Source organism: Plasmodium gallinaceum, assembly GCF_900005855.1.
Source record: "Plasmodium gallinaceum strain 8A genome assembly, contig: PGAL8A_v1_76, whole genome shotgun sequence".
In the NCBI taxonomy this organism is placed as follows: Eukaryota; Apicomplexa; class Aconoidasida; order Haemosporida; family Plasmodiidae; genus Plasmodium; species Plasmodium gallinaceum.
The window spans coordinates 1,557,076-1,572,960 of NW_021628238.1; the positions used below are offsets into that span (position 1 = coordinate 1,557,076).

General features: G+C 15.8%; 4 protein-coding genes across 4 annotated transcripts; 2 read left to right on the plus strand and 2 right to left on the minus strand.

Moving 5' to 3' along the window:
- Positions 1–200: 200 nt before the first annotated feature.
- On the minus strand, positions 201–1,820 carry PGAL8A_00230100 (RAP protein, putative; the record flags this gene model as incomplete). Its single annotated transcript, XM_028671024.1, has 2 exons — positions 201–406; positions 626–1,820. 2 exons carry the CDS (start codon positions 1,818–1,820, stop codon positions 201–203), a joined length of 1,401 nt encoding a protein of 466 aa, XP_028527718.1.
- A 680-nt stretch (positions 1,821–2,500) lies between these two features.
- On the plus strand, positions 2,501–4,150 carry PGAL8A_00230200 (conserved Plasmodium protein, unknown function; the record flags this gene model as incomplete). The annotated part of the gene is made up of 1 exon (XM_028671025.1): positions 2,501–4,150. The coding sequence occupies one exon, from the start codon at positions 2,501–2,503 to the stop codon at positions 4,148–4,150; it is 1,650 nt and encodes a 549-aa protein (XP_028527719.1).
- Positions 4,151–4,666: 516 nt separating this feature from the next.
- PGAL8A_00230300 (conserved Plasmodium protein, unknown function) lies at positions 4,667–7,843 on the minus strand (the record flags this gene model as incomplete). Its single annotated transcript, XM_028671026.1, has 2 exons — positions 4,667–4,841; positions 5,103–7,843. 2 exons carry the CDS (start codon positions 7,841–7,843, stop codon positions 4,667–4,669), a joined length of 2,916 nt encoding a protein of 971 aa, XP_028527720.1.
- Positions 7,844–12,592: 4,749 nt separating this feature from the next.
- On the plus strand, positions 12,593–13,286 carry PGAL8A_00230400 (proteasome subunit beta type-2, putative; the record flags this gene model as incomplete). The annotated part of the gene is made up of 2 exons (XM_028671027.1): positions 12,593–12,919; positions 13,026–13,286. The coding sequence occupies 2 exons, from the start codon at positions 12,593–12,595 to the stop codon at positions 13,284–13,286; spliced, it is 588 nt and encodes a 195-aa protein (XP_028527721.1).
- Between the last annotated feature and the right edge of the window lie 2,599 nt (positions 13,287–15,885).

Below are 15,885 nucleotides of genomic sequence, written 5' to 3' on the forward strand. Positions count from 1 at the left end.
TATTTTCAATTTTTTCTTTTTTTTTTTTTTTTTATATAAATTAGAAATACAAAACAAAAAATTATGTTAAACTTTCTTTTATATTATAATAATTTTATAATTATAATAATTTTTATTTAAAATATTAAAAGATAAGGTAAAAAAGAAATAATAAATAAAAAAGATCCTTATAAATCTGCAAAATATAAATATTTTACTATTTATTCACTTTTATCTTTTTTCTCTTTCATATATTTCATATAATCTTCTTTAATCATGTTCATTCTTTCATTATAATAAACTCTATCATTATCGTCTAAAAATTCATCGTTCTTTTCTTTAAGTTTCTTTAAAATAAATTCTTCTCTTTCACTTTTATTTCGTAATTTTCTCCAATCAATATAACTTATATGAATAACATTGTATCCTTTTAAAAAAAAAAAAAAAATATTATACATATATAATTAATAAATTTAATTATATTAAATTTATTCATAAATAATATATGATATATTTTTTTTTATTCCATAATAATTTATAAAGCATAAAAATATTTTAATTCATATAACAAATAGTTATTGCAAGTATTAATAGAATAATATATATATATATATATATATATATATATATATATTTTTTTAGTTACCTAATTTAGTTAAAATTCTATGTTTTAATTTTGTGTATGTTGTATATCTATTACTATTAGCGTAAAAGTGAGATGGGCCATCTACTTCAATTGCAATTGGTCTGTTGTCCCCAAATATTGAATCTTCTTCATTTTTTGAATTCTCTTCACTTTTTGAATTCTCTTCATTTTTTGAATTTTCTTCATTTTTTGATTTTAAAGGGCCTGCTAATTTTTCTGTAATTAATTTTATTAATTTCAATTTTTCTTTTTTCTCTTCTTCACTTAAATTTTCGTCTACTTCAAATATATTTGGTATATCTTCTTCATTTTCTATCCATTTTTCCGAATCTTCTCTTGAAGTATCATGGGAATTTGAAATTTGTTTGTCACTTTTGAATTCGGAATTGCTTTCATCAAATGAATCGTTTGAATTATTAGAGTCATTTATTTCACTATACTTCATATTTAAATCATCATTATTTAATTCATTAATATTATTTAATGTAATATCCTCATTTAAATCATTAAATTCTCCTACAATATTTTCATCCTTTAAATCATTATGTAAATTTTCATTTTTATAATTTCTTTTTATATCATTATTGTTATTTAAATTATTTGAATCATTAACATAAAAATTGTTTATATTATTATTTGGGTCTATATCACTACTTTCTATAAAATCTTTACTATTCTCATTTATAATATCTTCTTTGATTTTTTCTTCACTAATCTTGTAATTATATTCACTTTTTTTAATTTCTTCTTCACATAAATCATCATTATATATGGTGTGAAATTCATTAGATCCCTCAATTTTTTTTTTATTTTCATTTTTATCATTAGATACATTTTCATTATCATTTACATTTTTTTTTTTTTTTTTTATTTTATTATTACCCAAATAAATATTATCATTATCATCTATATTATTATTTTGATTATCATAATTATTTTTACCATTATTTAAAGAAAATTCCTCTTTGTTATTTGTTGTATTTGAAGCTTTAAATTTTTCTAAGTTGTTTATATTTTCATTATTTAATTTTATGTCATCCTTACAATACCGATTTTCTTTGCTACTTTTATCATTTATATTTTTATTAATTTTCACATAATTTAAGTAGCTATTATTTATGTAATTATTACTATCACAAAATTTTCTATAACTTCTTAACTTAAAAAAAAAAGTTCTACTCTTTTTCAAAAACATGGTAATAAATTGTATTTTTTTGAAACATTAAAAAAAAAAAAAAATAATAAAAATACAAAAAGATTTAAAATGAAACTATGTATTTTTCAAAGATTTTAAATATGAAATATTCAAACTTGTTTTGAATAGTATTTAATATTTAATTATATGCTAAAAGAAAAAAAAAAAAAAAAAAATTAAATATAAAATAAAACAAGGTATTAAATAAAATGACAGTAAAATATAAAATAAAAAATTGTGAATGAACATGAAAATAAAAAAAAAACACTGTGTATATAAATTCAAAAAAGAAATAATACAAGCTTGTAAAATCGTAAAATAAATATAATAATTAAAAGAAAAAAAAAATTTTAATTATAATTTGATAATTATTATGTTAAAATAGGAATATTTCATTTATCTTTTTAAAAATATATATTATTTTATTTTAATAAAATATTGTTATATGCTTCAATTTTTTAATAATAATAACAAAAGAGAAAATGACATTGCTTTATTCAAAAAAATTGAAAAATGTTGTAAAAATAAAAAGAATATTAAATTACTAAAATGATTAGAGCTTTTTTTAATTAATAACATTTTAACAAAATTAATATTTTTTTAATAAATTTTTAGTTTTTTTTTTTTTTTTTTTTATAATAAATTTTTAAAAAAATTATATTCTTTATATTTTTCTTAAAATGAAAAAAAGCATCTTTAAGCTTACTCAAAATACTTTTTTAAAAGCAAATAATTTTTCCATTTATAAAAGAAGTTATGTATTTCATTTTTTTAAAAACAGAAGTATTATAACTAGTAATATTTCTGATAATAAAGAAATTAAAATTAAAGATATAGGAGGTTTTAAAATAAAAAGTTTCAAAAAAACTAAAAATATAAAAGATGAGAAGGATGACGATATATATATACTAAATGGAAAAATACTATACGCACAAAAAAACAAGAAAGAAAAAAATGAATCAAAAGTAAACTATCCTATTAAAAAATCAAAATCCTTAGAAAATACAGATAATTTATTTTATTTAAAATTAATTGATAATCTTAAAAAAAACAATTTAGAAACTGATAAGGATGAATATAAAGAATATAAAAATAGAGAAATAAGGAATCCTCTTAAAAATGAAAAAGAATGCGATAATAATAATGATAATAACATTAATAGTAATAGTAATAGTAATATTAATATCAATAGTAATAATAATAGTAACAACATAAGTGGTAACATAAATAATAAACACTCTAATCAGAAAAGTGAATCAGAAACTTTTTATAAGAAAAATGAAATTAATGAAAAATTAGATAATTATGAAATAAAAAGTAATGATAACAAAATAAAAAATACACATATGAGTATCCTCAGTAGCAAAATGACAATTAATAATGAAATAAAAAATGAGAATGAGAAAATTATAGCAAAAGAAGAAAAAGAAAAAGATATACACACAAAAAACAGTACTAATAATCATACAAATAAAATAGAAGATATCTTAAATAACAAAAACAATTCAGAAGTAAAACCTCCGAGGAATAATAGAGATGTTAACAACGTTAAACATGATGTGTATGAAATTTTAAAAGAAATTAACTCAGAAAATGATAAAAAAGAAATAGAAAAATTTTTAAATTATTTTTTATTATATAAAAATAACAATTCTACAAACATTTTGGGTAATTTTGTCAGTTTTTACTTTTGTAATATATTAAGTGATGATTTAAAAGATTTAAAATATTATTATTTTGATGGAGTAAAATTAAGTGTTAACTCTTTTTTTAACACTATAAGAGAATTAAATGAAAAACAATTATCTAAAATGACAAATATTTATTTAAAAGAATATTTTTTAAAAATATTCAAAATTTTAAAATCGCAAAATTTGAATTTGCATTTTGATAATTTAGAAATAAATAACATGAAATTGCTTTATATATATAACATACTTGGATTAATTAGAAATGATGGAAAAAGATCAAAAAAAGAAAATATCAAAAAATTTTTATATCAATATATATGCGTAGAAAATAAAGATATTGCACTTTTAAAAAGTAATAGCAAAATGAAATTTTTAACAAATATTATAAAAAATGGTGTCACCACACGTATGCATATATTAATAAATTTATCATATGACTTATCTACATATAATACTATTTCATCTAATTATATTACAAAAACAAAATTTAAAAATATAAATTTAGAATTTATATTTGAAAATCAACTAGAAAATCCTCTTTTTTCTCTGCAATCTCATGAGACAATCAATTTAAAATCATCAGGGTGGTACTTAGTTGATGTTAATCAAATATTAAATGGAAATTTGCCTTATGAATGACTTTTAGGAAAGAAGAAAAATAAGAAAAATATAATATGCTTCTTTTCTTTTCTTTTTTTTTTAAATTTAATTATAATTAAATGTTTTACGTACACATATATATTAAGAACAAATAATTTGTTCAATTAATATTAATTATACTTTTTTTTTTTTTTAAATGCTTTAATTTACATATATATACATCAGAAATATACTATTTTTTTATATTTTTACAATATTTTATTTTTATATTTTTTTCTACTATAATAATTATTATCTAAATTTTAAATTTAAAAAAACCTTAAAAAAAAAAAAAAAAAAAAAAATGTAATTTTATTTATTATCACATTAATTAAAAAAGTTTTAATATTTTTTTTTTTTTTTTTTTTTTTGTATTATTCCTTCTTTTTACTTAAAAAAAAAAAAAAAAAAACTAAAAAATTTAAATTATAATTAAAATTAATATATAAATATATATTTTTTATTAACAAATATAGAAAAAAAAAAAAAAATTCAATTAAATTAAAAAAAGACATTTTATTCAACAAAAGGGATCTTCATATAAAACATATCTTCTGTTAATTTATTCATTTCTTCTAATTCAGGTATATTTTTATGAATTTCAGTTGCATCTATATAGTTTTTTTGTTCTTCTTCGTATTCTTTATCAACTTCATCTATCTTATTTTTCTTTTTCTGTTTATCTAAGTCTCTACATAAATAAGTAGTAAAAAAAAAAAAAATAAAATAATTTATAAGAAATATTCTAAATTATATTTATCTTCATAATAAATAAATAGTTAATACATATCTATTATGGAAATGTGATTGTAATATTAAATTTCATAAATTATAAAATTTTAAGAATTTATTACTTTATAAAATATATATTACATAATATAATTTAATATTTCATATATATATATATATGTATACATAATTATTATTATTCTTTTTTTTTTTTTTTTCTTACTCCTTTATCATATAAAGAATTTTTCTAATTTGACTATTTTCTGAATCAAATAAAGCGCTATTTAAATTTTCCTCTTCATTATTATGGATATCTAAAATGATATTTTTTTTTTTCTTCAAAACATATGACTTCAAATTTTTTATTTGTTCATCACTAAAAGGTTCTACATCTTTTGCAGAATTTTCGTAAATTCTTATAGTTTCTTCTGCTAATATATAAATAATTGGCATTTTTTCATTTTCTTTATTTTTAGAATTTTTTTTTATTAAAATCAATTTCCTTATATAATCAATAGGATAAATAATATTCATATATTTTTTTAATAATTCCTCTTTTATTTTATTATCTATATTTAAATTTATTATGTGTTCTCTTTTTATTGGTTTCTGATTATTTAAAAGTAAATTCATTCTTCCTGTTTTTGTTTTATAAGTATAAGGATATATATATAATTTATTTTTCAACTTAATAAGATCATTTAATAAATATTTTAATTCAAAAATATTAAGTTGTTTTACTTTTCCCAATAATTCTTCATTATAATTTTTTACCATTTCTACAGTTAATTCATTTGAATTTTCAAAAATGAAATCAAAAATTGTTGATGCTAATTCTTCACAAGGTACTTGTAGAAATTCTTTATATGAATGCTTATTAGAAGAGAAATAATCAGATACAATTTTTCTATACAATTTGTAATTTTCTTTTCCTAAATATGTTAATATAAATTCTTCACGTATGCTTGAGTAATGATTATATAATTTGTTAAAACCAGAATAATAATTATCACATATATTTTTTAATGACTTAAAATTTTTATCTATATTATTTTTGTTTAACCGATACTCCGTATCCTTATGTAATTCTGCTCTCATTACGTAAATATTATGCTTTTCAAAAAATATTTTTTCAAATTTTAATTGATCTAATGATTTTTTTTTTTCTATAGTTCCATGACTATTTTCTTTATTTTCATTCATTTTATTTTCTTCTGAATTATCCCTTTTATCATTTATATTTTCTTCTATATTTCTTTTCAAAACACTTGTGTTTTTTTCTTTTTTAAAATATAGATTGTATATCTTATTTATAGTACTATTTGATAAATTAAGTACATTACGAATACTTTGTCTTTTTACGCTTTCAAATCTACAAAAAAAAATATCTCCTTCCTTTAAATTCTCATAATCTATATAACGCTTCTCTATCAGTGTGATTACATCTTTGATATGTTTATTATTGTTACTATTACTATAAATTTTAGTATTTTCATCGATATTACTATTATTATTTCCTTCTTTATTGCTATCAGTGTTCAATATTCTTGTAGATAGTATAACAAACTTATTAAAAAATCCTAGAACTTTAGATGGATATCTTAATTTTTCATCATAATAAGAAACTTTATTTTCATCGTTAGCTATATTTTTTATAATATCATATATGTGTTGATTTATGATATCTGAATTTACCATACTTCCTTCATACATGTTTTTATCTGATGTTTTATTTATAATTCTAACATAAAGTAATTTTTCTTTTTTATAAATATAATTATCCATATCTATATATTTTAATGCATCTGGATTTTTACAACCATAGAAATCTTCTTTAAATTTTTTAAGTTTTTCATTATAATCTTTTTTTGAAACAACTTTATTTCTTTTATTAATATTTTTTTCATCGAAATCTTCCTTTTTCATGTTAATCTTATCGTCATCATATGAATCCTCTGTATTTTCATTATATTTATTAAATTGATTATCTATAACTTTATTTTTCATATAATCAAAATTCCTCAAAATATTTCTTGTGTTGATTATATTATGTGATTTTATCTTTACTTTTATCGAATTTATTTTATTATCAAATATTTTTACTATTACATTATTCCCATCATTGCAAAAATCAGAAATTTCTGCTTTAAAATAATTATTCTCAAATAGGTTTTCTAATATAATAGTATGTTGGAAATTCAATAACTTGTCATTTAAAGTGTTTTGAGATAATTTTTTCATTGATAAAAAAACATATTCAAGCTTTTTATTTACATCAATTATGTATGCACTTAACTTCTGAGAAAATATCGAATCAAACATATCTTCTTCTTCATCATATAACAAAAAACCTTTTATACAATCATGTATAAGAACTGTAAAATATTTATTTCTTACATTTTTTAGAATTTTTATGAAAATTTTTTTTTCTAAATTTTTTATCTCATTCAATTTATCATAAATTTTCTCTTTTCTTTTACTTATTTCATTAGTATATAGCTCACCAATTATTTCATTTTTTTCATTTATTTCTTTAATTAAAACTACACATTCATTTATTTCATTTTTCTCCTCATTTTTTTTTGTAATTTTTTTCATCAATTTATTATATAAAATATTATCAATTAAATTAGAATTAAACAAATATTCATATAAAAGTTCGTTTTCCAATAAATAATTATTTTCTCTTTTTATAATAACATGATGATTACTATCTTTTAACTGAATATATATATCATTACTTATAATATCATATATTTTTCCTATTTTTAATTCTCCTATATTGATGTTTTTAATATCATTCGTTTTATTTAAATATCTCCTACACTTATATTTTCTAATTATAGGCTTATTTTTAATAGATTTATTCAAAAATAAAAATATGTTTTTCTTATTCTTAAAAGCATAATTATATTTTAAAATACATAAGACCATAAAAAAGTAAAATACAGAAAAATTTAACATTTTAATGAAAAGCTATTTTTTTTTTTTTTTTTTTTTTTTTTTTTATTATTATAATATTATTTATTTTTATTTATCATTTTCTAAAACATGTTTGAATTTTCATTTTATTATTTCCTTGATTTTATTCATTTTTAAATTTCTTATCCTTTAAGTTAAATCATTTATTTTCTTTCATTTCCATTAAATATATATAAATTCTTATATTTTATTATTCTGTTTTCCTCTTAAGTATCTTTTAATTGTTTTTTTACTTCATTTTTTTTAAAAAATCAATTTTATAAATTTATTATTTTATTTATTCTTTTATTTTATTTATTTATTTATTTATTTTTTTTTTTTATATTTATATTCTATTTTTATTTTACAATATATTAAATATTTTTCCTTTTGTTTATATCCTGTGTTTTATTTTTAATTTACTTTTTTTGTAATTCATACATAATACAAAAAATTTCTCAATAATTTAATCCTTTATGTTATAAATATTTTTGATTTTCCTATTTTTATATTTTTTTATAAAATGAATTATTAAGTAAAATTTATTATATCTTTTAAAATTTTTAAAAATGATTCTCTATGATTTTTAACTTGGTATTTTATTCTTTTTCCTCTTTTATGTATTGTTTATATAAATTTTATTTACAATTTTTTTTAAATTTTTCATTTATATAAAAAATTTTATATATTTTTTAAGTAAATTTTCATATTTTTAAAAAATTCGTATTAATAAATTTTAGCAATATAATAAATAATTTTTTTGAAAGCGTATCAAAAATTTTATAATTTCGTATTTACTGAAAAATATAAAAGAAAAAAAAAATTAGTATTTTTGTGTTATCATTTGGTTACACTATTTTGGAATAATTTTTAACATCTACAAAAATTTTACACATATATTTAAATAAGAAGTAATATAGTAAATAATAATTTTATTGTTCTTTTAAATCTGATCACATATATTTCTTATATACATAAATTTTTTTTTTTTCTCTTTTTGTTGTAAATTTTTTCTATATGGCTTATAAATCAGCATATATATATATGTGAGAATATTTTAGATAGTACCATTTGGGTACTAATATTTTCATTATTATGTATTTTTAATGTTTTTAAAGTTTTAAAGGAATTTCATATATTTGTATAAATATATATATTCTTATAAATTTGCATTATTTAAATAATTTTGCAATGAATTTTATAATTTTGGTTACATTGATTATACATTAATTTAAATATGAATGATAATGTTTTTTTTTGAAAAAAAAATAATAAATTTAATAGTATATATAAAAATATTAATAAAAAAAAAAAAAAATGAAACATTAAGACAGAAATTTTATAAAATTGAAATATAATAAAAATTTCATCTTAATCTACTCTTATAAATTATATCAATATAATTTCTCAATTTTAAGTTATAATTTGAAAAAAAAAAAAGAAATTATTGTAAAAAGTTTTATTTACATACAACATATACATTTGAGCATTAATAAAAGTTATATTTTATAATTGTTTTTGTTATAGTGTGTATAATTCTACTTTTATTATATCCTTGAATTTTGCAAAAATAAAAAAAAAAAAATGTGAAATCTATTAATATAATAAATAGTTTTCATTATTAAAAAGGAGGAAAAATACATAAGAATTTATAGTTACAAAAAAGTTTTTATAAAATGATGTTCTCATACAAGAAGTGCAAATTTTATTTTAACTTTATATGAAGAATAAAATAAATTTTTTTATTTAATTATTATAAAATATATAATTTAAAAATCTCAATATAGTTATTTATTCAAGCTAAAAAAAAATATTTTGTACAGCCATTCATAAAAAGAAATATGTTTTTTCCTTAAAAAATATACTTATATGAAATGAGTTTTTATAAAAAAGAATGTTGATAAAAAATAATCAAGAATATACAGAAAGTATAAAAATTATTGTACCATATAAATATAAAATATTTTAAAAGAATTCTAAATAAAGCTATTATTTTATTCATATATTGCTATAATAGAGAATTCATGATATAAAAAGAAATTGTAAAAATATATATGAATATACAAAATTTAAGTGGATCATCAAATAAAAAAATAGCTAAATTTAGAAAATATTACAAAATATAGAGAATCAAAAAAGCAATTCAAGTGCAAATATAAATATTAGAACTGCTGATTATGATTTATTAGAACATAAAAAAAAAGAAAAAATGAAAACCAGAAAAAATTGCTCATATACATAATTATTTAAAAAAAATAAAAACAATAAAATCTTAATGAAAAAAATGAGATATAATTAATTTAAAGAATAAAAAAACATTTCTATTAAAACAACAAGCTTGTTGTATATTCTACTATTCTGTATTTAATTCCTTAATCTAACAAATATTATTATGGTGAAGCTTTTATTAAAAATCAGTAAAATTCGTTCACATTTATTTTTTAATTCGTAAAGTGATAATAATATATTATATGAATTTAAATATATATCTATAATTTTAAAATTTTAAATATTCTTATTTAAACATAAAAAACCAATATACAATTATTTAATTTTTATGAACTCATATTATTTGTTTAAAACCTTTTTTTTATATTTTCATTTTTAGCATATAAATATTTTTATATAGATAAATATATGGCTAGTAGGCTTCATACAAGTTAAAATTTGTCTTGGCCTTAATAGAAAATGTATGTTGACTAATAAAAAAAATTCTAATTAAAAAATTTCAAGTTAAACTAATTTAAATTTAAAGATAAAAAAAAAAAAAAAAATATTATTGGTATAAATCATTTTCAATGAAAATATATTTATTATTTTATTCCTTTTTACATTTCATTGATTTTAATGAACATTATTAAAAAAATATTTACAATATATTCATTCAATAAAACTTCAAAAAAAAAGAAAAATAAATAATAATTACACTTTTTTTATATATATGCATTTAATAATTTAGAAAAAATAAATTTTATTCATTTTTAATTTATTTATACAATCGAATAAAAGAGAAATATTAGAAATAATAATAATTATACAAAAAAAAATACATTATTTGACTTCATATTGAACATAATGATTTTATATCATTAAGAAAAATTTATATAATTATAAATTTTACTTGATAATATAAAAAAAATTCACCTTAATTTGGTTTGAAAAAATTTTATTCATATTCATTTCAGCATAACTTTCCTTGCCTTTTACATTTTATGAAATACTTCAAAAATTATGTAAAAAATTTATTATCGATAAAAAAATCTCATAAAAAATATGTAAATAAATAAAAATTATTTAAATTATTCTAAAATGAAAAAAATATTCTGAAAAAAACATTATTAAGAATTCCCACGTTAATAAATATTTTATATTATCTTTATTTATATTATTAGATGGAAAACAATCTAATATAAAAACTAGTAATGAAATTTAAGATGTTCACTGATTCTATATATATATTTTTGGGTTATATAAGTAAAGAAATAATTATAAAAATTAAATATTTTAATTACCTAAATAAAAGTGATTTTATAATGCTATTTTCTATTCATATATATATATATTATATTTTTTGTATCATTTTATTTTAAATTAAATTTATTTCAAAAAAAAATTTATATTATTTGTCCTTATAATTTTTTTTGTTTTAATCTATAAAATAGTCTTTATTTTCTTATGTATTTCATAATATTTCGTTTCATTATTTCTATTTAAAATTAATATATATTCTTTCAATAATATAAAACATTTATCCTATAAATGTTTCTATTCTCTTTCCTTATGTTAAGAAATAAATTGTTCTTCTCTTTTCTTTTATTCTAATAAAAATAATAAATACTGCTTTTTTCATATTAATAAAATAAAATGAATATACGGGTTAATGTGTAAAAGAACATTTAATGAAACTATTATATTTCATGATATTTTTAGTAAGAATAATTAAATATAATTCAACTATTGAACTTTATAAAATAAAAGAGAAAAAAAAAAAAAAAACATAATAATAATTGATCTATTCTAAAAAAATAAAAAAGATTCATATATGAATTATAAAAAAATATCATTTAAAATAAAGTTGTTTTATATTCTTTCAAAAAAGTGAAATATAACATAAAATATTATTAATTGAATATATTTTACACTTTTTTATGCAAAAAGAAAATTAAAAAAAAGCTAAAATTTTAATTCTATTCTTCCTTATGTTAAAAATAAAATAAATAAAACTACACAAAAACAAAAAAAAAAATAATAAAAAAAATAAAAATGAAATGTAATTATGTACTGCTAATTAAAAAAAAAAAAAAAAAAAAAAAAAAAAAATAAAATGAAAATATGTTTAGAAAGTGTGGCATTTATAAAACATATTTTTTTTCATTAATTCTTCTTAAAAATTCTGAACGTATTAACAAAAATTTTAAATATTTTTTTAAAAATTTTTATAAAATTTAAACATAAATAATAGCAATAATTTATTTTATTTTTTTTTTTTTTTATTATACATTACAAAAGAAGCATACATATATTTTTTTTTTTTAATAATTTAAATTGTCAAATAAAATACAAATAGAACAATTTATTTCTATTTTTATATTTATTTTTTTTATATATTTCTGCATTTTCATAATATATATACATTTATTTTTTTTAAAATAAGGTATATCTGTTTTCTCCTTCTAATTTTATATATGTATTAATTTTTTCTTTTTTTTAATTTTTTTATAAATTTTATAATTTTTTTTTTTTATTTTAACTATGGATACGTTAATTGGTTTAAAAGGAAAAAATTTTGTTATATTAGCAGCAGACACATATAGTATCAATTCAATTGTTAAATTAAAAAATGATGATAAAACAAAATTTTATGACATAAATGGGAATAAGTGTTTATTATTAGGAGGTTCTATTGGAGATAGAATTCAATTTGGTGAATTTATTAGAAAAAATGTTCATTTATATCAATTTCAGAATTCGACTGATTTATTTGTTAAATCCTTTGCTTATTTTACCAGAAGAAATTTAGCTTACTATTTAAGGAGAAACCCATATGAAGTTAATTGCTTAATAGCTGGATATGATAATGTAAACTATAATAAGAATATATTTTTTATATTTTTAACGAATATGAATAATTGTAATTAAAACATTTCAATATATATATATATATACTTTTTTTTTTTTTTTTTAGAAAGATGGATATCAATTATATTGGTGTGACTATTTAAGTAATATGGATGCTGTAAATAAAGGGGCACATGGTTATGGTGCTTATTTAGTTAATGCAATTTTAGATAAATATTATCACGAAAATATAAATTTAGAAGAAGCTTTAGCTATTTTTCAAAAATGTTTTGAAGAATTAAAACAAAGATTCCTTTTAACTCAAATTAACTATGAATTACGAATTATGTCTGATAATAAGATACAAAAGCAGTATGTCACAATTTAAATTTTAATAAAATTTTTCACGTCTTTCATTTTATTTTTTTTTTTATGTACATTTTTTTTTATTTCTTTTTATATAAATTACTCTCTTTTTTATGCATTTTATTTTTCATTATATATGTGGAATTTTTTTTTTACATTTTTAAAGGTTTACTTATAATTTCTTCCTTCTATGCGAAACTTTTTACAATATAACTATTTTCTAATATAATTAATCATTATATATAAAAAAAAAAAAAATTTCATTATTTTTTTTTATTAAATTTTATTTTTTTTATTTTTTAAAGTTATGTTTATTCTTCTTAATGTTAAAAAAAGGAATGAATAAAAAAGTATACTAACAAATAACATGTAGTATACTTATAAAAAAAAACATAATACATGTAATGCAATCTTAAAAATGTTCAAAATAACGTTATTCCTCTTTACTGTTATTATATCTTTTATTTTTCAATTACTATTTTAAAATGACATCATATTTTACATAAAAATTACAACTAAAATTAATAAAAAAAAAAAAAAATGTAAACACAGAAATTTAAACATTATTTTCCATTATTCTATTTTATTTACTAATGATATTATTGTCTATTTTATTTTATTTTTTTTTAATTATTTAAAAACTAATCATTCTTCCTATGATACATATCTGCGTCACTTATTCTGGTATATGAGTACATCCCAATTACCGATAAAGTGGTTACCATTATTGTAATTAAAATAAAAAAAAGAAAATTATTTTCATTCGGCATCCATTTATGCATAAAAAAAGGAATAAAAGGCAATGACATTAAAATCAACAAAAATAAAACCAAAATAAACTTAATTGAAATCATTATAAATATAAGTAATCATTCATATACATAAAATTCAATAAAAATCTAAAAAAAAAAATTAAATAAATAATACCAAAATACATTGATATTTTTTAAAATTTTATTAAAAATTATTTTCTTTTTTATATTTTTTTTAACGTTTAATAGTACTGTCTTTAAATATTTAATGTTTTGAATTTCTTTTATTTTATTATAATATTAAAATAGCTTTATTCATCATTTATTTAAAAAAATTAACAGTTATGTTGAATACTTTTAAATTTTTTTTATGTGTAATAAAACATAGTCATTTACTTAAACACTTATTTTTATTTTATGCATTTTTATACTATTTCAATATTTTATAATTACAATATATATTTTTTATATTTGTTTAAAATAGCCTATCTTAAATTACTTGAATTAAGGTTTCTTTTAACAAAAAAAAAAAATATAAATTATTAAATATATTAATATTAATTTGTATATATATATTTTAATTAATTTCTTTAAAAAAAAAATTGTTTTTTTATTTTTTAAAATTATTTCTTTATCATGTGTTTATATATTTATATATCATTTATTTAATAAAATCATTAATAAATTTTGATTAAATTAATTATACTTTCTATTCATTTTTTCAGTTTATTTTTATTTTTTTTTTTAATTTATTCATTGAATTATAATAATTTTACACTTAAAAAAAATATATTAAGTAATTTTAATTTTTTATAATTTAATATGTCTTATGTATAATTAGATTAATTCATTAAGTACAACTTGTAAATAATTAAATGACATTAATTTTTTCTTACTCATTAATCATTTTTTACATAGAATTCTTTTAAAAAAAAATATGAAGAATACAAATATGTAATCACATATTTTTAATTGAACAATTTTTGTTTTTTAAGAATATATTGTTATTTTTGACTCTTGATATACGTGACTATATTATTTGTATCAAATTTCTAATAAACACAAATATTAAAATTAAAATTATTCACTGAAAACCTTTTAAAAATATGATATTATACTTTGTTTAGTTTATATGTAACTATTTTAAGTGTTAAAAATAATATATTTATTAAAAATTTTTGAATAATTTTCTATTTATCTAAAAAAAATAATTTTAAAAAAAGTCTGAGAAAATAATGACTTTTATAAAAAAAAAATAATAATTCATCATATTGCCTTTTAATTTTTTTGAAAAAATTAAAAAAAAAAATTTAGAAAAATGAATTAAAGGAATTTTGATTAAATAGAAGGTAAAGAGTTTTAATATTTTCATTTTTAAGAAGAACATTTTCAATTTTATATAAAATTATGATGAGAAAAGGTTAAATTTCTTTTATAGAGTCGAATTGGTGTTATTTTTTTTTTTTTAATATAATTTTAATAGATGCTTTTATATATACAGTGTTTCTTATTAAAATTTTTAAATAATAACTATAATTTTTTTTTTTTTCTTTTTTCTTTATAAGCAAAAAAAAAAAAAAAAAATTATAGAAGCTTATAATTTTAATATTTTCATATATAAAAAGATTATATTTTTCTTTTTAATAACAAATTCATCATATATAAAACATACAAAAAAAAAAAAGATCAAATAGTACAACATTAATATGGGAAAAAATTTTTTTTTGGAAGTATTTATTATATTAACTAACTTTAAAAAATTTATACAATATAAAAACAATAAAAAAAAAAAACTCTTATGAAATATTATAGTAAATTACATGGAAGTATATCAATATACATTTGAAGGAAATAAAAAAAATTTATCTT